General features: G+C 46.4%; 1 protein-coding gene across 1 annotated transcript; it reads left to right on the forward strand.

Moving 5' to 3' along the window:
• The first annotated feature begins 259 nt into the window (after positions 1-259).
• rxfp2a (relaxin family peptide receptor 2a) lies at positions 260-24,461 on the forward strand. The gene is given in 22 exon segments (XM_084684058.1): positions 260-581; positions 4,002-4,142; positions 4,411-4,485; positions 4,610-4,715; positions 5,056-5,127; positions 9,270-9,341; positions 11,963-12,034; positions 12,400-12,471; positions 13,794-13,868; positions 15,277-15,348; positions 17,936-18,007; positions 18,396-18,467; positions 18,714-18,785; positions 19,135-19,206; positions 19,731-19,961; positions 20,006-20,007; positions 22,174-22,319; positions 22,479-22,574; positions 22,812-22,980; positions 23,279-23,497; positions 24,093-24,299; positions 24,302-24,461. Coding segments are annotated over 22 exon segments (2,256 nt in total). The 5' UTR covers positions 260-496; the 3' UTR covers positions 24,358-24,461.
• Positions 24,462-25,339: the final 878 nt, after the last annotated feature.

The following is a 25,339-nucleotide window of genomic DNA, read 5'->3' on the forward strand; positions in this document are numbered from 1 at the left end:
TAGTTTAAACAGACAAAGCACAACTGAGTTAATTAATGTTTTCTAAAGTTGTGACCAGATCTACAGTCATTGAATCTATCGCTGATGAAATGACGCAGTGTCTCCACTTAAGTATCTGTGGGTGGGGTCGGTGCATGTAGTGACTGTCCTATTGGCTAGTAGAGTGAGTCCGCGAGAGAGAGAGAGAGAGAGAGAGAGCGAGAGAGAGAGAGAGAGAGAGCGAGAGAGAGAGAGAGAGAGAGAGAGAGAGAGAGAGAGAGAGAGAGAGAAACAGAAAGAATTCCACTGCTCCTGCGCACCTACAAAATCTGTCACTTCTTTCACTCTGTATGGCGGAGAAGAATTAACAGGGGGTGAAACCTGGATGTTTAATGGATGTGTTCTGAATATGATGCGGCACAGAGACGCAACTCTGGTGTGTGTATGGTACAATGTTATCCTGCGTCGCTAAGGACTCCTAACTGGCCATTTTTATCTGGAATATGAACACATCACCATGAAGGTGGTGAAAGTTCAGACCATGAGAGTGAATGTGTGGGCTTTGGTGCTTGTTATGCATCTGACAGAATCGGCCAGCATAGGTAGGCGGCGAATTGAACTAAACTTTATTTGGCATGGATACATATTGCATATTTCTGTTGTTTGTGTCGTTGGTAACAATAACAATAGAACGTGTTTGCTAATGAGACGCTGGTTTCTCCAGAAGTGAGTTTTTATGCAATCAATCAATTGCAGCTGACTTTAACAAGATGACACTGTAGACCTCGTCTGTTTGTAAATTAAATTCGGTCTCGGTCTGCAAACTCACCGATCATTTATGACAGCTTGGAATAGAAGTAACTAAATTGCAATGAAGTGTGAAATTGATTGCGCACAATCTTGCGAGCGTGCGTGCGTTTGTGTGCGTGTTCAGACAAGGCACATGTGTCGAAAACTTGTGTCTTGTCACCGATCACAAGAGAAGATTGAATAAAACCAGTTGGTATGAAATAAACAAGTTCACAGAACCCTAGGTGTTTGCATAATGTGTCAAAAGGTTCACTCTTAATTTGGTTACATTAGTACATTGAGTTGCGTACAATTTTTAAAAACTTGTGGACACGATGTACAAAGCGGGATGGCCCAACCCTGTTCAAGGGAAGCATACCTAATGTAAGTTTTCATTCCAACCCTTACCCAGCACACTTAACTCCTATTCTAAGTTTCACTGCATAACAATGGGAGCCATGTTTGTTACAACTGAGCTTGGAGTGAAAACCTAGGCGGTAGATCTCCAGGAACTATGTTTGACCGTCTTGGTGTACTTTTTTACAATGTTGCACTTGAGGTATGATATTGTTGTTATGGTTACACTGTTCTAAAATCAGAATAATGGCGATTGTTCTTGCACTGTATCTGCAAAAGAAACAGACAGTTCCTTGGCACTAACCCTTGAAATACTGTTAGCACAAGTCCTGGTCCCTGATTATCTGCGGACTTAGTATTTGTACATCAATTTCGATAAAAGCGTTTAATAAATAAACACATGTCAAATTGTCGGCATCCGCATTCACACACCCACAGAACACAAACACACGCACACCAACACACACCCTCACATAGGCCAAACTCAGTCCAGTTTCTCCACAGTGTTTCCCTGTGTCACTGGGGTCCTTGAGCCCCGTGCGTGGATAATAGTCTCTATCTTCCTCTCAATCCAATTATTAAGGTTCAAGTGCGTCTGCTGCGCTCGCCCGCAGATTACTAGCCACAGTCAGAAACACGGGCCAGTGAGAAGACTTGGGAGCTCACTGTGTGTGTGTGTGTGTGTGTGTGTGTGTGTGTGTGTGTGTAGAGAGAGGGGAGGGAAGGGAAGGGAGGTAGGGATGAGTCTAGCAATTCAAGGATTTATCGATAATGGTGGCACATCCTTCTGCGTCAAGGTATTCTGTGTGGCTTTCCACCTCAGGAGAACCTTTTCTCTTGGCGTAACTTAATCTCTCTCTCTCTCTCTCTCTCTCTCTCTCTCTGTCTCTCTCTGTCTCTCTCTCTCTCTCTCCTTCTTTCTCTCTTTCTTTAATGTTTCTCTTTCTCTCTGTGCCTCTCTCAAGATAATGTAATAGATATAAAAATGAGCACTAAATGTAAAATAGGAGGATGAAAACCAAAAATTTAAAAACACATTAACCATATACACAGTTGTAAGGAATTAATATATTCATTTGGTAGACTTCTTTTAAAACAAAGCAACATACAGTATTGGATTTGTGCATAAAACGTGTCTCGAGAAACGATTTGGTCAACTCAGATTTTTTCCACTAACATATTTTTTAAATCTTCTGATCCAGTCACTTAAGAATCTCTCTCTCTTTTTTCCCCACACAGACACACACACGCACACGCTCTCTCTTTCAGAGTTAAAAAAAAATCTAAATCCTATACATATAATTATAACCCAAGCCAGGTACTTCATACACCTTTAACCCAAGTCCAATTTCACCTGGCCCAATAGTTTGAACCGCAAAATCGCTCTAACTCTGGGCACTTAACTTCAAGGTCTCTGTCGACGTGAGACCCAGAAATTGGAGCATGACTTGGACGCAGGAGAAGAAGAAGAGAGGGCTAAGGAGGAGAGCAATAAACGCACTCGAAAGAAAGGGTGGAAAGAAAGAGGATTTCAGGGGGATTACCCTTCGGGCTCCTTGCCTGCGTCTGATCAAAGCTGAGGCAGATATATCGGAGAGGGAAGTGGTGTGGCGTTAAAAGCAAACTCATCCTTGCACCAAACACACAGTCCAGTTGGCTGCTTGACGTTTGTGCCACATTAACACGGCAATAAATATTCGGTCCGAAAACCGTTTTTTTCTCTCTCTTTGTATTTCTCTCTTTCTCTATATCTCTCTATATCTTATGTATATACACCAGCAACCTTTGAAGAAGTGGAGACCGGACTATCAGGTTGTTAACAGTGTCTTTACTGCACTCGTCTAGTTTGTCTATGTGTGTGTCTGTGTGTGCTGTCTGGTTCACTCACAGCTTAACAAACACATGCCCTTTTCATACCTTGAAAGACTTTGATGTTCTCCTACAGCCCACATTATGGGGTGTTCTAAATGTTTTATTAGAACCCCCCCTCCATTTTCCATCTTCTGCTTTCCAAGTCATCAAGGCGAGGATCACTGTGTTCCTGTCAACAGGGCTGGAAGAGATTGAAGTGTATGTGTTACAGCCAGAACTCCACAAGCCCCTTCAAAAAGTCCTCAAAACATTCCCATCTCCAGTGGGAACGTTCTTTTTTTTATCGCCGTACTCTTCCATTTTTTCAACTTAGTTTCAAACATATAGCAAAACGTTTTTCAGGAGTTCCTTCCAAATGTTATTTTGCCAGTAAAACACTTTATTCTTCTTCTTCTTATTATTATTATCATCATCTCTGGGCCTTGTGGCTTACACCTCGGAGCGGTTTGGAATATTTAAAATGTTCTCCAAAGCAATATTGGCCACAGAACCTCCCCGAATATTGTGAGAACATTTTCCAGATGTCTTCCAGTGCAGTCACCAGGTTTGTCTTTGACCTGTATCCAATTAAATAGATAACGTGGTACAGATGGGCCATAAGAGTGATGGAGAGCAAGGCCTGGGATGGCGTCAGTGGTTTGAGCGTTTATTGGAGAATGGTCTTTGCATTTTCAATTGTCCACACCTGAGGGAAAGGATTAGTATTTCCAGAATATGAAGGTGTGCGGGTGTGTGCGCACGCGCGTGTGTTTGTGTGTGTGAGTTTGTGATTGCTCTGTTTGTGGAAAACCAGAAAACAAAGGAAATGATCAGCAGTGGATTGAATGTTTTTGTGGAATAACTGTTTTCTATACGAGGGCTATAATTGGTCAGTGTGTGAACAAAATACATTGTTGCGTATTCCCTCTCCCCCCCCCCCTCTCTCTCTCTCTCTCTCTCTCTCTCTCTCTCTCTCTCTCTCTCTCTCTCTCTCTCTCTCTCTCTCTCTCTGTGTCCAGCCCCAGCGTTGGTGCCCAGCGGGGTACCACCAGAGAGTTGTCCCCTGGGCCAGTTCCCCTGTGGGAACGTGACTGTGTGTCTGCCCCAGGCCCTGCAGTGCAACGGCCACCGAGACTGCCCCAACGGAGCCGACGAGGAAAACTGTGGTCCGTGTGTGTGTTCTGTGTTTCCGTGTGTGTGTTCTGTGTTTCCGTGTGTGTGTTCTGTGTTTCCGTGTGTGTGTTCTGTGTTTCCGTGTGTGTGTTCTGTGGTCCGTGTGTGTGTTCTGTGTTTCCGTTTGTGTGTTTGTGTGTGTGTGTTCTGTGTTTCCGTTTGTGTGTGTGTGTTCTGTGTTTCCGTTTGTGTGTTTGTGTGTGTGTGTGTGTCAGTTTTCCTTGTCCTCGTCTAATTCAATGTTTTCTTTCCTCTGTAAAGGAGATAATAGTGGATGGGCAGACATATTTGTTCAGAATGCCAATCCCCAAAATCCCCCTCTACCAGATAATTGCTGTAAGTGTTTATGTGTGTGTATACAGTCTCTGTTTACCTGCATGCGTAAATCTTCACGTAATGATTTAGCAAGTGTTCTACTTTGGTTGTATAGTTAATCGTGTGTGTGTGAATGTGTGTGTAGCATTGCAGCAGTATCCAGACAGCTGTAACTGTATTATGACCGAGGTGCAATGTGTGGAGGTCAACTTGCATGAGGTACCCCAGCTCTCGGTCAACGTCACCTGGCTGTGAGTATCCCGGCATATCCGTCTAGTCACGAGAGTGTGTGTGTCTTTCTCTGTGTGTGGGCCCTGGGTTTGTCTCTCCCCCTGTTTCTACACTGTTTCTTATCTTGCCAGTAAAAGATTGTTTCCAACTGTTTGTGTGTGTGTCTCTGTCTGGACAGCCCATTAATTTGGCCAGCAAAATGGCCTCATTAAACCAACGAATCCAATCTCTTAGGGTCAATTTAAATAGACTGTCGTCCCAAGATTGTCTACATTCTAGTTGTGTGTGTCTGTGTGTGTGTGTCTGTGAGTGTGTCTGTGTGTGTGTGTGTCTGCGTGTGTATATGGTCTTCTGTTGCAGGTCCCTGAAAAGCAACAAGATAAGCAGTCTGTCTAACAACGTGTTTTCTAAATACACCGAACTGAAGATACTGTGAGTACGGCCTATCTGACGCTGTCATGACCAACCACACACTCAAAGTTAACATCTAATGACACATGTTCCACCTTAACCAAGGCCAGGGGCCAGTACTACGAATCAAGATCAACATGCTTTGGATTACTTTCAGTTACCCGGCTACGCCAAGCCTAACAATCTTAATCACGATAAGCAGTACTACGACGGCGGTTATCAATTCTCAAACTCAACCCAGATCTTTCCAATCGAGAGACGTGCACGTTCACATAAAGGGTGGCGGTGTTTGCACTGTATGTACAATCGCAAACTTGGACGAAACAAGAGCCGCATATCTCACGCAGGAGGAGCAAACAATAATCTTACAAACTTTGTCTGCTCCTCCTGCGTGAAATATTGTAATACAAACATATCAGGAATACAGACATATAATATAAGCAAAATTCAACAAAGTCGCTGCTGCCAATCTGGCAGGAAATAGCAGACGCTGTAAATGCGTGAGCTACATGACTTATTGAAGATGTGATCATAATTACACGTGTGTATTCCACGTTAAACTTTTGTTGCTGTATTATTTGAGTTGCAACCCTGCAGTGGCAAACGATTGTGGGAGCAAATAAAAAATAAAACCATAATTCAAAACGGTAAGCAGCAGTAGCCAATACAGCCAACAAGTACAAGGCTGAATTGCCTGAACTAGTACTTTTTTAAAGATATTTATACCTACAAAAGGCCTATAGAACAATGAAATTGCTTGCAGCCAACAGGACGAAAAATTAGGCAGCTGGTGGGGGGGGGGGGGGCGGCTCCTCCACAGGACTTCACTCCTGCTGAAGAGCTGGTCCTGTCCAGCTATCAGGGTCACCCCGTGATGGAAGGACCCTGGTGGCAGCAGGTTGGAAGCCCAGGCATATGTATGTTTCAAGTAATCAAGTAATGTGACCATGTTAATTCAACAATTATTTATGAATATTGTAGGAGTGAAATGTATTACTGTTCTCTGCAGTGACTGTCGTCCCACTGTGCCATACAGTGGTAACAGTAAAACTAATGCCATATGTGGTTGCTGAATATTGATCCAATATACCATTTACTTTCTCAAGTGGAGGTCCTAGATGATCAGGAAACTGTGTCTGCCTGCTCATTTTGTGGATACACTTTTGAGTTGTATTTACCACTTGTAACACAGATGGTGAGAGTGTGTGAACATGTGGCTGTGATTGAAGTCTCTGTGATGACTTACTAATGGTGGTGGTCTCAACATAAGACACAAGTCCTTAAAGTGCTCATTTCAAATATGACTCAATTGATTAAATTGCTATGGTGCTAAACTCAGCAGGAAGAGGAACTTATTCCACCCCCTGAGCCTAGGGCCTCCACTTCAAAGCCAAGACAAAAGACACAAGGTATAAGCGATGAACCTTGTAGTAGTCAAATGGACACCTTCAACTTTGACCAAGTGTGCCTTGGAAAGGGACAATGCTCTTTTGTTTCAGGTTGGAGCAGACAATGTGAGGGGCCCTGTATAAAAAAAAACCAGGAGCTCGATTATTGGAGGCTTTTAATTAAAAAAACAAGGCTGGAGACAGAAAAACTGGAATATGAGAAGAGATAGTAATTGACAGAATGAATGACACTAAACTTAGTTACACTGACATATTTTTCTGTGTTCCTAGGGAACACAGAAAAACATTGTTCTTTTTGGTTTTAAAGGTTTTGGTTGGGAAAAAAAACGAATTTCTGATATGGAAATGATTAGAAAATGGCTCAAAGCAACCCATGGACAACAGAATGGGTTAAGGGGAGACACCCCAGTGAATAGGGATAATATATCAACATGAAACCTGCCCAGTTGATAACTAATAGTAGGCTAGGTCAAATATTGTTTTCATTACTAGTTTCGTAAATGTATGTTTAAATGAGCAAATGATTAAGTTGTAAAATATGATATCATTTGCATACATTTCCAGAACGGAAATCAGAACATTGAGTGAATGAAAATTAGAGTCCAAAGTTTTTACAAAGGGCACTTTGGATATCTCTTTTTCATCACTCCATTAATCAGAATATGGTGGCAACAGCCATTAAAGAAAATCTGTTGCAAATTGCGAGGCAGACCGAGTTCTTGCTCAGGTTCTCCGCATCACCCACACTATAAAAGTACCCGTAGCGAAATAACGAAACGATATGCATACAGTCTGTGGGACTGTGAGTGCACAGCTTCAATGTATCGCATTGGCAACATACGGCTCAAGTAGCTGGCAATATACGTAATTCCCTCTGCTAAGAACCTATATCTTTCAGAAAGATACTCATGAGGGAATGCGAAAGTGTTTTGTCAGTATACAAATGTTCTGTTTCTTCTGAGCGTACCTCTGACTATCCCCGCATCAAGCTGCACAGGATCTTCTATGAACGGTGACGACATTATCGTCAAGAATGAGTTAGTGGGCGGGGTTTTTATACCGGTTGATCTCTGATCTCCAACTTAACCTGCTCCCAACCAGGTTAGCCGTTCAGTATGTGTTACCATGGGGATCTACCCCAGTAACAAGAAATCCACCATCGTAGTACAGAAAACCCGGGGTTGAACCTGAAGTTAACTCGCTAACGCCAAATCTTGATTCGTAGTACAGGCCCCTGGTCTCACTAATTTAAACAGCTGTCAGACAGACAGACAGACAGACAGACAGACAGACAGACAGACAGACAGACAGACAGACAGACACACAGACATTACTTTCCACTCTTCACATCGTACTGAGCCTCTCTCAAACAGTCAGTTTGTCTCTGCTCCTATCTGGGAATCAACCACTCTCCATCTTATGATGATTTAATAGCGTAAAGTTGTCTGCCATTTGAATAGCTGATTTATCCTTGCGTTGTATACGCGTCGTATTAGCTTTTCCCAACGAGAGAGACTATAAGTCTCTCTCTGGCCTCACTAGTCTCACTCTCTCTCTGGAGTGATGAATGCAGCTTGTGTGAGTGGGTGTGTATCTCTGTGCTGGTGAAAGATTGTGCTCATGGGAGTTTGAGCTTCTGTGTGTGTGTGTGTGCGTGTGTGTGTGTGTGATGTGTGTGTGTGGTATGCTGATTCCATTCATCACCAACCCTCTCACAGATAGACTGTGAGCCAACCAGATGATGCACTCATGAGATTCCTTTCATCCGCACACACACGTGAGAAGCATACATGCAGACGCAACAACACACTCGCGCGCACAACACACACTCACCCGCCCACGTGCGGCCACACGGCGGAGGACCCTTCTTGTCGGCTCGCTCACTTCCTGTCGGCTCGCCCACTTCCTGTCGGCTCGCTCACTTCCTGTCGGCTCGCTCACTTCCTGTCGGCTCGCACACGAGAACACAGAGTCAAAGTTCAGACGGAGATCCCAAGGGGAGAACACGCAGACCTGGGAATAGGCATCTTGCATGGAAGTTCGTGCGGTACAGTGCTGTGCAGATGACCTTGAGGGGTCCAGTCGCGCGCCCCATGTATACGGCTCCGGATAAAAAGTTCCTGCTAAATAAGTAAGAGGTAGAAAGGAATGGGATGGGGGGGGGGGGGGGGGGCGGGCTTAGAGCACTGTCGGAACACTGGGGTCCGGGGAGAATCAGTCACTGGGACATTTAAATCGGAACATCTAATCAAGATGTTGTGACAGGAGAATGAAAGCAACCAAGAGGGAGATGGACTTCAGTCGTAGGTAAAAGAGTTAATATGCCCTCCAGCAAGGAGAAACATGATTATATGCGAGCGTGCGTGTTTGTTTGCCGTGCGCGTGTTCGTCAGTGCGTATCTGTGTGATTGGCCGTATTCTCGGGGTGGTTGGCCAATGTGTGGCCATATTGATTTGGCTAATCTGTTGACTAATGCAGGAATGATTGTGTCTGTTATAAAGGTTCAGTATGTATTTGCAATGCAGCTGCCTGTTTGCCAACCTGTCTGTATCTCTGTCTCTGTAACATTCTGTCTTTATTACGTGTTAAAGGCTGGGTTTGGTTTTGTTTCATTTCAATTTAAATACCTTGAAATGAAGCCATAAACAATTTTTTTAATGTCATTTTTGAGAAGGTTGAACCCGCACAAGCATATTTTATTGACAAGGAACACAATAGTGTGTGTGTTTGTGTGTGTGTGTGTCCGTCTCCAGGTACCTCCAGAACAACAGGATCCAGATGGTCGCCATAAAAGCCTTCAGTGGTCTTGAAAAACTACGCAAATTGTGAGTACACCGTGGAAGAGGGAGAGAAAGACAAAGTTGGAGAGACATGAACAGAATATACATCTTGTTTTGGACTCAAACAATCGTAGTGGATCTTGGGAGGGAGGGGGCAGATGAAGAGCACGGCCAGGTGTGGACACTCAGGGTGCTGTGTGTGGGACATGTCTCCAACTGACAAACGCTGAAGGAATGCTAATGACATTCAAGAATTCTCACCGATTTACGCTGTGATACTTGACTACTTACAGACCCGAGGGGGAGAAGGAGAGAAGGAGAGAGAGAGATGTGAGCCATGCATTTAGGAGAGGAATAGAATGAAGCGGGAGGAGGATGTGAAGAAAGGAGAGAAGAAGGATGAGAGAGAGAGAGAGAGAGAGAGAGAGAGATAGGGAGAGATAGGGAGAGATAGGGAGAGATAGGGAGAGAGAGAGAGAGAGAGAGAGAGAGCGAGAGAGAGCGAGAGAGAGAGAGAGAGCGAGAGAGAGCGAGAGAGAGAGAGAGAGAGAGAGAGAGAGAGAGAGAGAGAGTCAGGTGGCTGAGTGGTTAGGGAATCAGGCTAGTGATCTGAAGGTTGCCAGTTCAATTCCCAGCCGTGCCAACATGACGTTGTGTCATTGGGCAAGGCACTTCACTGTACTTGCCTCGGGGGAATGTCCCCGTACTTACTGTAAGTCGCTCTGGATAAGAGCATCTGCTAAATGACTAAATGTAAATGTAGAGAAACCCTAATTGGCAACGCTTCAACCTTTTTGATGTTTTTAACCACAAATTCAATCAAAAACCATCAGTCAATCGAGCATCCATTATTCACTAAGCAAATGCAATTTTTGTAAATGACTATGAGTTTCCACGGGGTACATTTCGAGTTTGTTTACGATGCAGGAAGTTAAGTCACCACTGAATACAATTTCCCAAGCTCTGCTTAGGATCCTTTAGAGACAGACGCTGCTGTGCCAATGGGACATGGCCATTTATAAATCATTTAACAATTCATTTGAAGTGTATTCATTATTCAGGCTGTTAAATTAAATAAATCTAGTCCGTAAAAAAACTGAGCACATACCCATTGGTGGTTTTGCGTTTGATTGAATGAGTCTCACATCGATAGAAGTTTGGCAATAGCCCACAGGAAGAACATCGTGCATGCGGTACACGCCTGAGACACTCAACGTCCCTGCCTCCGTCCCTGCCTCCTTCCCTGCCTCCATCCCTGCCTCCGTCCCTGCCTCCGCCCCTGCCTCCGCCCCTGCCTCCGTCCCTTTGAACTTGACCTGAGGTCATGGAATCTGGCTTCGCATCACTCAGGTGTTCTGGAGAGCTCCGACAAAGGTCTACTGAGAGCAACTGCTTGAATCCTCGCATGCGGTTCAAGACGGAGCAATCCATAGAAGGATGTTTAGCATCTCCATAAATCATGTATTTTTTAATCTCTACGATGGGGACCTTTCCATCCCAGCATCCGGGTCGGTAAACGTTGTCTTAATCGCTACATAACTCCTCATTTCATATCACACAACCCCCTTTTCCACCGTTTGGCAATTATAGCGAACAAATGACTAATTTAAATACAATTAGTCCACCCACATGGTGGGGCTGGTCTTACTTGGCATTTGTGGTTCCAAATTGCCTGCCACACTGTCAATCGGTTTCTCTCGCACACAAACACACACAAGCTAGAAGTCACCCAATTCCATCTGTGTCATAACTCTCCATCAGTCCTCTCCTACCCGACATTGCACTAAACTCTACTTTATTGAGCATACTTTATAGCGCTGCATTGCCCATAAACTGTCTCGGGACATTTAACCAACAGGAGAGGCATTGCTCATCTAGTAGTAAATATTATTGTTGTTTTTAGGGCTTTTGAAAAGGATACACAGTTAGTAAATCGTCTCCCCCGGTGCGTCTTGCTATCTGTGTTCGCTTTGCTCAGTCTGGCCGTTAGAAGGGTGGTCTGTGGGAGATTTTGGGGGGGGGTCCAAAGATAGTCCAGCGGAGAGGACATGCCATCGTCTGAGACGCCAGTCTGAGATCTGAAACAGCGTCTGGTGCCTCTATGAGACTTGCTTGGTCTGTCTTCTCATCCATCGGTCTCTTTGTGGTTCTGTCTGTCTGTCTCTCTCTCTCTCTCTCTCTCTCTCTCTCTCTCTCTCTCTCTCTCTCTCTCTCTCTCTCTCTCTCTCTCTCTCTCTCTCTCTCTCTCTCTCTCTCTCTCTCTCTCTCTCTCTCTCTCTCTCTCTCTCTCTCGGCTCTTTCTTTTCACTCGCTTGTTTTTCTCCATCCCTCTTTCTTCTTTTTTTTTTTGTTTCTTTCAGTCTCTGTTAGCGTCCGTGTTGGGGTAGTGGGAGTTTCTTCTTCTTCATGTTGCACCAAACATAAAGGGCTTTTGGTGTGTCTTTTCTGTGGAGTTTTGTCTGTTTGGAATGTTATGTTGTACATCTGAAACAGCATCCACCCCAGCGGGCAATAGCTTAAAGACTGATAATGACCACTGTACACATTTTCTCTCTCTTTTTCTCTCTCTTTTTTTCTCCGTCTCTTTTTCTCTCTCTTTTTTTTGCTCTCTCTCTCTCTCTCTCTCTCTCTCGCTCTTTCATTCTTTATGACTATCTCTTTCTCAGGTTCCTCAGCCAGAACCGTATTTCCTCCCTCAGTCCTGGGATATTCAGTGAACTCCACAAATTGAACTGGCTGTGAGTGAGAGCAATGGACACACACAATCACACACCGACACAAACACACACACGCACACCAACTTGGATGGATTTTCATTCACAGTACTGGTAAAACTACTTTGGAATCCATGTAGGATTAGTTGACACCCTCACAGTCTGAGCAATTATGCCTAACTTTAATCTTACTTGCCATTCCGTGCTTGTCCTTGTGTTTCTGAAAGGACTATTAGAAACTTTCTAACTTCGTTTTTCTCTGACTTGGACATGAATAAAAATAACATATTACGCCTAGAATTGAAGAAAAAAACTAGTACAGGAATGAAGAAATGGAAAGGTAAATCCCAAGTGTCTAACTGTAATGGTTGTATATTCTCCCTCTGCAGAGTGCTGGATCACAACCCACTAAAGAACCTGACTCAGGATACATTCCTAGGCCTCCCATTACTCACCTTCCTGTGGGTAGTACTGCTGTGTGTGTGTGTGTGTGTGTGTGTCTGTGTGTGTGTGTGTTTGTGTGTGTGGATGGATGCTTTTTTCTTCCCCCTGGTGTGTAGGCCGCTGTGTGTGTGTTTTATACCCCTGTTTTTGTGTTTGTGTGTGTCTGTAAGGGGTCCAGTGTGTGTGTGTGTGTGTGTGTGTGTGTGTGAGTGTGTGTGCGCCTTGCCTCCTGTCTGCACGCAAGCTGTCGTCTCCTTTCTAGTTCGTCCAAGTTCTTTCCTCTAACTCAAAGAAAATCTGATTAAGAGGTGTGAACACAGACCCACACCCATAAAAGGAACACTTCATGAAGAGATGCAAACACACACACATCCCCACCCCTTCCTGCCTCCTCTTCTCTCTCTCCGTCTCCCCATTTAATTATTCTGTCGTTTACTCTCTCACTAACGTTGATTAGGAAATGCAAATGAGTGCCCCGTCTCCCCCTGTTGAATATTGCTTGTTGTCCTTGCCTGCTTTGGGGCCGGGATGAGAAACGACCGTACAGACTGCAGGGGATTCGAACCTACTCATCTGTGTGTGCTACTAGACAGCACTGTGGGATGGAGCTCTGCCGTTGGGTTTTTGAACGCGTGAACCGAGTGTGTTAAAGGAACGCCACGCTTTCACAGTGAGCCACTGGACATGGTAGACCACGGCTTAACGTCCTTTGAACCCACGGCTGAGGGAACCCCAGAGGGGAAAGGGGTTGCATTGTTGAATTGTTCAGGAATATCTAGTGTCAAGGTGCTAACAGGCCAATTGCTTCTGGTCAGGCTGTTACCTGTGCACGGAGGAATGTTTACACCGACTTAGTTTGATGACAAGATTAGACCTCAGGCTGATTAGTCGAGCACAGAGCAGTCAGGATTGCCAACTTCAGTGGTTTAGTTCAAGTGCGGGAACAGGAGTGCTGTGACATCATCCTGCAGCCTTTTGTCTGTTGCTGCCAAATAATGGTGTCAACTGTGTGCTTCCCCCTGGGGTGTTTATTTGTGTGTGTGTGTGTGTATGAATCTTTGCATCTGTGTGTGTTAGTGGATATGTTCTGTGCGAGCACTCATGTGTACGTGCCTGTGTGTGTCTCTGTGCATCTCTGGGTATGAGGTTAGTGTGTGAGTGTGTCTGTACTCATGAGCATGTTTGTGTGTGTGCGTGTAAATGCGCGTCTCTGTGCGGGTTTGTATGGATGGATATATTGTATGGATCTGGATGACTCTGCATCTCTTCGTACGAGCCAGTGTGTGTGTGTGTGTGTGTGTGTGTGTGTCCTCTCTGAAGAGTTTCTCCCTCTCTCCAGCTCCATGATCAACACCTCGATGCATCAACTTCCTTCGCCAAGCCTCTGTCACCACCTGCCCTCCCTGGGGTGGCTGTGAGTACTCACTGGATCACTCTTTGTGAGCGTATGTGTGTGTGCGTGAGATCAGTCGTGTTAGAGTGGGGGCCAAACACTAATCATTTTCACGGCATCAATTTCAATATCCTCATTAAAGTACGAAAACACGTTCTCAGGCTTCCGCTTCTGCATTGATATCTCCCAATGAGGACGTCCATATTGGTACTTCAGCAGGGTGAGATTGAAATGGACAGAGATGAGGGGGGGTGGTGGGGGGGTTACTTCATGTGAGTCTGTCACACTAAGAAAACAGAGAGAGGCAAAGAACACAGGAGGGCAAGGAAGAGGTAGACATGGAGATGAGAGAGGAATACGAGGAGAGGAAGAGAGAGTGATAAATGGACAGACAGGTAGAGGAGAGTCCGACCGAGGAGAGAGAAAGACAAACAGAGAGATGAGAGGGAGAGAGAAAGAGAGAGAGAGGGGGAGAGAGAGACAGAGAGTGGGGGGGAGAGAGAGACAGAGAGTGGGGGGGAGAGACAGAGAGAGAGAGAGAAAGGAAGACGAGGAGAGGAAGAGAAATTGATAAATGGACAGACAGGTAGAGGAGAGTCCGACCGAGGAGAGAGAAAGACAAACAGAGAGATGAGAGGGAGAGAGAGAGAGAGAGAGAGAGAGAGAGAGAGAGAGAGAGAGAGAGAGAGAGAGAGAGAGAGAGAGAGAGAGAGAGGGAGGGAGGGAGGGGGTGGGAGGGAGAAAAGGAGGGAGATAGTAAAGAAAAGGAGATGAGTGTTTGGCGGAAGAAGAATAGGTCCTGGGAAGACTGCTGAATATTGGGTCAGCGTGACAGTGTGTGTTTGCAGGTGGGTGTGTGTCTGCGTACGGACGTCTGTGAGTGTGCGTTTTGTGTCCGCCTCCTAATAGGGGCCTGGCTGGTCACAATGACCGTGAGTGTGAGTTTTCTGTGAACAACATGGCTTTTTCATGCTCTCCAAACAGTCTGTGTTTAAATCCCCACCTCCTACCACAATCAAAACCTGTCTCCCTGTCTCTCAAAACTGTCATGGCTCAAATTCAATTTCCAGAAAAGGGTCTCTAATTGCCACTGCTGCCTAATTTCATAGCCACTGTCCCATCTTGCTATATTTTCAAATCCCCTGTCCCTGTGAAGGACGTGTTCAAATCCTTACCTATCACTTTTCTGCACGAGTTCAAATCCCCTGTCCCTGTGAAGGACGTGTTCAAATCCTTACCTATCACTCTTCTGCATTTGTTCAAATCCCTCATCCCTGTGAAGTGCCACATGTCCAATTCCCTACCTATTACTCTTCCGCCTGGGTTCAAATCCCCTGTCCTTCTCAAGTGTCTGTGTTGAAATCCCTGCCTGCTGGCCATGCTGAGGATCCACTCCTCTCTCTCCTGTGTTGTGTCTCTCCTCCTCCAGAGACGCAGAGGGGAACCACATCCAAAGCCTTAGTCACGCCCCGCTGAGGTCCTGCAGCAAGCTGACTGTTCTGTGAGTCCGGCACTACTGGAAAGCTCTGTGTGTGTTTGTGCTTCCACATAGAAACGTATGGACAAACGTCCCAGTTATAACATATAGACATTTTACTTCCATTTGTTACAGAGAAATATTTCATACCACCTTTGCTGCGTGTGTGTGTGTGTGTGTGAGGGGGGGGGTTACAAAAACATTGAACAACGATAAATGAAATAGGTCAACGGTAGATTCCGGTTTTTCTAACAGTCGGCTCCTGGATAAGTCTGTCGAGACACAGCAAAGCACCGTAAGCCCATCAACATTTAAATATGCGCCGCACTCCTGCTCTTAACTCACATGCCCGCCAGCGTAAACTCCCCTTCCGGTGAGTTCTCTACTCTTTTACAGTGTGTCTTATTTCCCTTCAATCAGCTGAGGGCTTGCAGCTGTGTCTCTTGACGGCTGGCTGGGGAGCGGGAAGAGTCGACCGTGGACGAGACTCTCCTTTGTCTGCTCAAGTTGCTGTGTGTTTTCCTGAAGGCTTTGTCTCTCCTTGTTTTTTTTAATTTAGTGTGTGTTTGTGTGTGTGTGTTTATGTGTGCGTTTGTATGTGTGTGTGTGTGTGTGTGTGTGTGGGTGGGGGAGGAGGGAGTTTATTGTGTGTGTGCGCTTATGCGGGCATGCTGTTTTAGTGTTTGCTACAGTGTATGCTGTGTGTGCGTGCCGGTGTGGATTTAGTATGGGAGTGCGTGTGTGTGTGCGTCCTTCAACACCGTTTGCCTCATCTCCTTTTTAGGACAACGACAAGAAGTCTTTCCTCGCAAGCACAAAGTCATGTCTGACAGGATGTTGTTCTCGCTCCTTCGAGACCTTGTTTCCTGTCTCTGCCTCGAGTCTCTCCGCGTCTGAAGCTCATCTCACCCAGCCCTCTCACTTATGTATCGTCAGTGTCTCAAGAGTCTCTATTTGGGAACACTTTGACTGTGAATCGTGAGAGTAATCAGTTGAAATCAGTAATCAGTTGACATCTCACTGAGACTTGTCTTTCTGAGGGGTTTGGATGTGGGGGGGGGGGGGGGGGGGGGCTTCTCAGTCAGCACCTTCCCAGTCTTTCAAAGATCTCAGCCGCGACGTGGCGCGTGCGGAAATCTCCTTGCCCTATTTTCTGACTCTCTCTCTCTCCCTCTCTGTCTCTCTCTGTCTCTCTCCATGTCTCTCTCTCTGTTTCTCTCTCTCTCCATGTCTCTCTCTCTGTCTCTCTCTATGTCTCTCTCTCTCTCTCTGTCTCTCTCAATGTCTCTCTCTCTCTGTCTCTCTCCATGTCTCTCTCTCTGTCTCTCTCCATGTCTCTCTCTGTCTCTATGTCTCTCTTTATGTCTCTCTCTGTCTGTCTCTCTCTACGTGTCTCTCTCTCTCGCTCTCTTTCTCTGTCTCTTTCTCTCTGTCTCTCTATCTCTGTCTCTCTCTCTCTCTCTCTCTCTCTCTCTGTCTCTCTCTTTGTCTCTCTCTCTGTCTCTCTCAAGTAGATTTAATTCAATTCAGCTTTATTGGCATGACAGTCATTACAACCGTATTGCCAAAGCAAGAAGCACAACCACAGACAACCATACATACAAACAACACCAGTCAAAAACAACACAAGGAATGACAGCCAGTATTGTCCGGAACGTGGCAAAAACAAAACGCCCAGATGAACATCAGGGCCAACAAACATATCACAGCTAGCACAACTATACAGCAACAACACCAGTCACAACAACGTCAAGAACAGAAAACAATAATTTGCAAGACACAGTGACAACAAAACCGAAAATCAAAATCAACCAAAGTGAATAGCTCTCTCTCTGTCTCTCTCTCTGTCTCTCTCTCTCTCTCTCTCTCTCTCTGTCTCTCTCTCTCTCTCTCTCTCTCTGTCTCTCTCTCTCTCTCTCTCTCTCTCTCTCTCTCTCTCTCTCTCTCTCTCTCTGTCTCTCTCTCTGGTGGCAAAAATGGTGGAGTTTGTCGATGTGTGGGGGGTGAGGGGTGCCTTGTGCGCAGTGGATGGGGGGGGGGGGGCTCGAGCTAAAGTTGTGAATAGGGGGGGTTTATTTATTGATTTTGGATTGTTTTTCGTTTGGTTTGATGGGGAAGTAACATTGTGTGGAAGTTGTAAGTGAAGTGGTTATGTCTTGATAAGAAATGTTTGGTGTGGTGAAACGGCTTGGTTGGTTGGCAGTTCTAACTGCCCAATAAAGGTATCTTTAGTCAAAAGTCTCTTTCTCTCTCTGTCTCTCTCTCTCGATCTGTCTCTCTCTCTTTCTCATGTGTCTTATTCCATTATTTTGGGAAGAGAGATTTAATTTTTCAATTTGTCATAAATCAGGCTATCGCTGCCATTGGTGGAATGCTACAGTTGCTGAATATTACAGTAACGATTTTGCCTGGGAAAATGGTCTGTCACTGTGTGTGTGTGCGTATGTGCAAGTGTGTGACAGAAAGTCGGCGTCACTGTCCTGAAGCCACAATTACATTTACAGCAACCGAGACCAATCTATCTGTCTGAAAAGTTTTCCAACCTTGTTTGAGGCAAACTTCTAATTTTTTTCAGCCCGTCTTGATTTGTTGCCTGTGTTTCATTTCTTAGCATACTGATGGACAATCAGATCAGCAGTCTTCCTGAAAACACATTCCAGTCTCTCTGGGAGCTGGCTGACTTGTGAGTGAAACTCACCATCTGTCTGTCTCTCTGTCTCTGTCTCTGTCTCTGTCTCTGTCTCTGTCTCTGTCTCTGTCTCTGTCTCTGTCTCTGTCTCTGTCTCTGTCTCTGTCTCTCTCTCTCTCTCTCTCTCTCTCTCTCTCTCTCTCTCTCTCTCTCTCTCTCTCTCTCTCTCTGTCTCTGTCTCTCTGTCTCTGTCTCTCTGTCTCTCTCTCTGGCTCTCTCTCTGTCTCTCTGTCTCTCTCTCTCTTTCTCGCACTCTGACACTAAATTTTAATGAATGCGTTATCGCATCAGCATATCAACTTTGGTTTCAAATGTTGCCACTCGTAAGACTTTGTCCCCTGTCACTTTTCATTCTCTGTTCTGTTTGTGTCTCTCTCTTCAGAGACCTGTCCAATAACCTGATTAGTGAGCTGCCCAACTCCACCTTCCGGAGCCTCAGATCTCTTATCAAACTGTGAGTTGCAGATTGTGAGCCCACGTGTGTTGCTCAAGCCGTTCTGAACAGAAAGACTCTGGGGAGGCGAGGGGATACGAACCCACTGATTGGCTGAACAAGTTCGTAGCTCATCTTGGAGAACTCTGGGTCTCCACGGTCCTTCGTCCCCGGACTCTTGAAACGCCTAAAAGGCAGCAATCAGACTTTTAATATTTCATAACAATATCTTCTATTGAAGCCGTACTTGTTTTTTGTTCTTCATAGAAACATATCCCACAACCCGTTGCTCCATATCCAGCCTGGCCACTTTGATCATTTGACACAGCTCCAGTCTTTGTAAGTGTATACACACATACACTCTCTCTGCCATACATACACACACACTCTCTCTGCCATACATACACACACTCTCTCTCATACACACACACACACACACACTCTTTCTCATACACACACACACACACACTCTCTCTCATACACACACACTCTCTCTCACACACACACCCACACACTCTGTCTCTCATACACACACAGACACTCTCTCATACACACACATGCACTCTCTCTCTCACACACACACACACACACACACACACAGTCACCACAAGCGCCTCAGTCTTATAGTCATGCACATGTAGAAATAGTAATTGTCAGTATTGATGAGGCGCTGTGGTCTGTCTTGTAGAGCCTTGGAAGGGTTGGAGATACCTGACATCCAGACCAAGATGTTCGTCCCCTTGGGAAACCTCTCACACATGTACGTATCTATCAGACGACTGGACACAGCCATACTACTGGTCTAAGGTTTATATGCTGTGTGATTACGTCTCTTCTGGTATCACATGGTGTTTGAATAATGAGATCTCCTGTTTTTCCTTTTCTTTTCTTCTCTTGCTCCCCTCTCCTTTTCTCCCCTCCCCTCCCCTCCCCTCCCCTCCCCTCCCCTCCCCTCCCCTCCCCTCCCCTCCCCTCCCCTCCCCTCCCCTCCCCTCCCCTCCCCTCCCCTCCCCTCCCCTCCCCTCCCCTCCCCTCCCTTCCCTTCCCCTCCCCTCCCCTCCCCTCTCATCTCCTCCCCTATCCTCTCCTCCCCTCCCCTCCCCTTCCCATCTGCTCCCCCCCTCTCCTTTCCTCCCCTCTCCTCCCCTCTCCTCCCCCCCTCTCCTTTTCTCCTCCCTTCCCCTCCCCTCCCCTCTCCCCCTCTCCTTTTCTCCTACCCTCCCCTCTCCCCCTATCCCTTTCTCCTCCCCTCCCCTCTCCTCTCCTCTCCTCTCCCCTCTTCAGCTACTTTAAGACATTCCAGTACTGCTCCTACGCCCCCCACGTCCGGACCTGTAAGCCCAACACGGACGGCATCTCCTCCTTCGAGGACCTGCTGGCCAACGTGGTCCTCCGCGTGTCCGTCTGGGTCATGGCCTTCATCACCTGCTTCGGCAACCTCTTCGTTATCGGCATGAGGTCGCTGGTGCGCGCCGAGAACAACCTCCATGCCGCCTGCATCAAGGTCCTCGAGTGGTCCGTTCATCAAGGTCCTCTGTTGTGAGTGGTCCGCTCAACAGCTGTTTAAGATGGAAGGAATAAAGGAGAGATTGGCAGAGCAAGTTAGAATATATCCACACCTTTATAATGCCTCTCAAAATTAGCTACAGCCATTTTCTCAGATCGATCACCGAGGCTACAAAGCGTAAACAATGTAACCATAGCTGTGTGTTTGCCAAAGTATAAATGCAGCAGCCTGACCAAAACTTTTTTTTTTGTCAGCGACCATTTTAAAAGTGTCGGCGACATAAATATAAATTAGGCTTAACACGCAACACAACGACTTTAACAAAAACGAAACATTTGATGTTGCGTTTAAAAAAACAATCCACTACTTACAACACCACTACATTAAGTGACACCACAACAACATCAGCCGAGAACACAACAGCAGTAGCCAAGAACTCTGCAGCATTAGCCCAAAACACAACATTTGCAGAAACGCTACATTTCAAGTTGCTCACAACAAAACGTTCTCCAGACCACTAGGGGCAGTGCAAAGCCTCTCTTAGTTTCAAACGATGTTGTAGGCTGCTGCGTTATGTTCAATATCAAACCTCCAAGACAGGTGCCCCTATTAGTGGTCTGGAGCACTTCCGTTGTGAGCCACTTGAAATGCAGAGTTTCTGCAAATGTTGTTGTGTTTTGGGCTAATGCTGCGGTGTTCTCGGCTAATGCTGTTGTTTTCTCGGCTGATGTTGGTGGTGTGAACCATTTGCTGTTGTGTTGTCACTTAATGTTGTGATGTTGTAAGTAGTAGATTTTTTTTTTTATGCAGCATTTTATAAATGTTTCGTTTTTGTTAATGTCGTTGTGTTGTGTGCTAATGTTGTTGTGTTTTTAACTTTTGTTTGCTTCACTAATGTTGTTATGTTGTGCACCTGTGGGTCATGGTAGGCCTGCCATGCCTGGGTGCGTATTTCTGTGAAAGCTGTACACCACCAGGGTTTATGTTTATGGGTTCATTTTGAACCCTTAAGGCATGAGAAGTGTACAGAACGTCAAGACCACACAAGGATGAATGATATCAGTCTGGAGACTCACACGCGGGCGCAAACCCTTCCCCACTGTTTCTGACGCTGTGCTTGGGAGCCTGATGACAGGAAGTGTTTATCGTGTATGTGTGAACGGGTGGGTGGGTGTGGAGAAAAGAAGATACGAGATAACAGAATAGACAGCGTAGTTAGGTAGGAACGACACGCTGAGGCAACAGATGAACACACTGTGACAACCGAAAAAGGACCCGGGGTATGAGAATTGCACTAATGAGGAGAAACAAGGAGGAGACAGGAAGCATGGTTGAATATCTGACAGTCCTTGTTATTAACCAGGAAGTCTTCTTCTTTCCAATTGAGTCTCCTTCTCTGGAGACCTGAGCTTCAACCTGATTGGTCACCCAAACATTGCCATACCAACAGGTTAAGTTCAATCATTTCTTAAGTGTGCTGGACTGAAGCCCTCATCAACCAGCTGGCTGGCTCTCCCCATTCTTACATTTACATTTAGTAGACGCTTTTATCCAGAGCGACTTACAGTAAGTACAGGGACATTCCCCTTGAGGCAAGTAGGGTAAAGTGCCTTGCCCAAGTACACAACGTAATTTGGCACTGCGGGTAATCGATCCGCCAACCTTCTGATTACCAGCCCGACTCCCTCACCGCTTAGCCATCTGACTCTCCATTCTCTCTCCCTCTTAGTGCCTTGCCGGCTTGGCTTTTGTAGAGGGGTGTGCTGATTACCTGACGGGCTCCAGCTGGGCTCCTCGTCTGCTGAGGGAGTAGCAGGAAAGCGTCTGGACACGCCGTCCGAGCTCTGTCTGTGAGGCAGCTCAAGGCGCAATCCCCCCGCCTCCCCCCGGAGCTGTAGGTTAGGAAAGGTTTAGAGTTCTCAGTGGATGTCACAACATGACCCGGAGCAGTCAAGCACGGATGAGGTTTGGGCGGAAGCACGACAGATTAGCCCGAAATCTGAGGTGAAGCACGACGACGAACAGCGGAGATCCACGCGTGTTCAGATTCCTGAGACAGTCCAGGAATGCATACGTGGCCCATCTCTCTCTCCCCCGCCTCCCCTCTGCCCACATCCCCGCTTTCAATCTCTCTCATGATCTACCCCTATCTCCATCCCGTCCTCTCCTCTAATCTCTGCCTCTCGTCTCCTCACCGTCCCTCCTCCTCCTTCTCTGCAGGTGCTGACTGCCTGATGGGCGTGTATCTGTTCTTTGTCGGTGTGTTCGATATGAAGTACAGGGGGCAGTATAACCGCAACGCTCTGATGTGGATGGAGAGCATCGAGTGTCGAACCATCGGCTTCCTGGCCATGCTCTCCTCAGAGGTGTGAACGCGCACGCCTCGCACACACGCGCGTGAACGCGCGCACACAAACACGCGCTCATCGCCGATTGCATGCCATGACGGTGGGAGGAAATGAAAGGTGACTGTCGGGTCCTTCTGGAGGATGTCGGTGTCAGTCTTGATCCTTTATGACACGCAGGTGTCAGTTCTCTTGCTGACCTACCTGACCATGGAGAAGTTCCTGGTCATCGTGTTCCCCTTCAGCCACCTGCGGCCTGGAAAGTTCCAGATTGTGGTGAGTTCAAGAAGGGGGATGTCTACTTAGTCTGAGTGTACACAGTGTCACAATAGGGATGTACAATTAAAAACAAAAAACGACCAATGCCAATACTTAAACTAGTACTACTGACCACATAAGTCAGTGTAAGAGCAAAAAACACAGAATAAGTCCAGGTTAGGAACACTTCCATTCCTACGAGGCGTCTCTCCCCCGAAGGCAGTCTAAAGGTGTTGTTCCCTCTTCCTCCACCAGGTGGTGCTGGTGTCCATTTGGCTGCTGGGCTTCATCATCGCCGCCGTGCCTCTCATGAACGAGGACCTGTTTGGGAACTATTACGGCCGTAACGGGGTCTGCTTCCCCCTGCACTCTGACAGGCAGGAGAAACCTGTGGCGGAAGGATACTCCACAGGAATATTCCTGGGTAGGGCCTCAGGCTGGGACAGCGCGGAGGGATTTTTGTTGCAACAGCGTAACAAAGCTTATCAAGCTTTTCAGGGCACTGACATTCTGAGTGGGTTGGTTTAGTAAGGGTGTGGCTTGTTGAGTAAACAAACACGTTTGTCGAGCAAAAGGTTATCTGCAATTCACAGTGGAAACAAGGTTTTCACTGCTCTGGAATGTTGTTGTTTTGATAGTGTGTGTGTGTGTGTTTGTGTGTGCGTGTGTGGTCATGTGCATGTGTGTGGTGTGTGTGGTGTGTGTGTGTGTTCTCACCGCAGGCCTGAACCTGGTGGCATTCCTGGTGATCGTGTTCTCGTACTCCAGCATGTTCTGCTCCATCTACAACACGGGCATCAACGCCACCGACGTGAGGAGCCGTCTCCATAGAGACGTTGCCGTGGCCAACCGCTTCTTCTTCATCGTGTTCTCTGACGCCCTCTGCTGGATCCCCATCTTCCTCGTCAAGATCCTGTCTCTGCTGGAGGTGGAGATTCCAGGTGAGTGTGGTTACACACGTTTTCATACATTACATACTGGTTACATACATGTTTTTATACATTACATACTGGTTACATACATGTTTGTATACATTACATACTGGTTACATACATGTTTTCCTACATTACATACTGGTTACATACATGTTTTCATACATTACATACTGGTTACATACATGTTTGTATACATTACATACTGGTTACACACATGTTTTCCTACATTACATACTGGTTACACACATGTTTTCCTACATTACATACTCGTTACACACATGTTTTCCTACATTACATACTGGTTACATACATGTTTGTATACATTACATACTGGTTACACACATGTTTTACTACATTACATACTGGTTACACACATGTGGGAAGGGTAAATATTATAAACACATCATTACATAAACAGTGTATTCATATTTAAGGACACAAACACTCATGCAAACACACACACACACACACACACAATCACACATTCATACTTGCAGCCCCAAACGCACACAAACCTACACATCGACTAAGATGAACGTGCATAGACTTGTCCTCTCCCCTTCCCTCTCCCCGTCCTCCCCCCTCCCCCCACCCCCCCCAGGCTCCATCTCATCCTGGGTGGTGGTCTTCATCCTGCCCATCAACAGCGCCCTGAACCCTATCCTCTACACCCTGACCACCAGCTTCTTCAGGGAGCAGGTGGACCTGCTGCTGTGCCGCTGGCAGCGGAGGTCCGCCCTGAAGAAGGACCGCAAGAGCGTCACCTCCTCCACCATCTACGTGGAGGCCTCGCGGCAGGGCTACTTTGAGCCCCCTCCTTCCTCCCCCGCATCTCCCTGTCAGACATGGATCCCCGGTACGGGTGAGGGGTGGGTGGGAGGAGAGGGGTGTAGGGCGAAGACGTGCCTCCCTGACAGGGGGCTCCCCCCCTCCTGGCCTTCCTGCTCTGCCGACCCTGGATCGGTCGGACACGGATACGAGGAAGGAACGTTGGAATGCTGGACCCCCCCCCCGGGGCCCCCCGTGCGCTTTTGTATCTCGCAAGTGTTTTTTTCCCAAACTCTGCCATCATGCCTCAAGTGTTGCCATTCGTGGTCCTCCACTGGGGAAGTCACAAACTCTATATCCCTCCCTTCCCCAGACTCTTTCCCCCACCACCACCACTACCAGTGGCATGCAGCATACTGACTGACAGAGGAGGCTGGTTGAGATGAAGGGTGGAGGAGGAGAGAGGAAGGAGGATCGAGATGGAATGGGAAGGTAACAGTTCCCCACCCCATTATTCCTCACGAAGTCGTGTCTGTGCATTCTTGAGTGTCAGGATGAGCAGGTGGGCTCTCTAAATCCGGACCAGCGTCACGTGTAGCAGTGGGGAAATAAGAGACATGGATTCAGTTAGAAAGGCAGGAAGAAGAAAGGGCTTGAACAGGGCTTGGATACCGGGAGAAAGTAAAAGTTCCCACATATCTCCACCACATCTTTTGGTGAGATAAGAGGAACTAGTGAAACACTTTTCTCTTTTTGTAAATTGTTTTAATTTAATTTTTCATAATGTCCACTTCACAAGTGTCAGAGGAAATGTATAAAGGTTGTATTTATGGAACAATTTGTATATAAAAGTGATTTAAAACCTTCTTATTTGAAGCAAATGAATGGCCTTATTAGGATCTGATCTCTGAAACAACACAAGGGCTGGGCCAGACTTGCCCTCTACTCTTAACAGTGGATAAGGGGGAAATAAGTCCCCCCTTTTTTCTAAAAGATGAAGGGGAAAAATATTGTTCTGCTTGTCTGAATGTACTGTACTGTACAATATGTGTTCGTTTCAATCCCTCATTTGCATTTTGT

Source organism: Hypomesus nipponensis, chromosome 20 (genome assembly GCF_054491055.1).
Source record: "Hypomesus nipponensis isolate SF chromosome 20, ASM5449105v1, whole genome shotgun sequence".
NCBI classification, from domain to species: Eukaryota; Metazoa; Chordata; class Actinopteri; order Osmeriformes; family Osmeridae; genus Hypomesus; species Hypomesus nipponensis.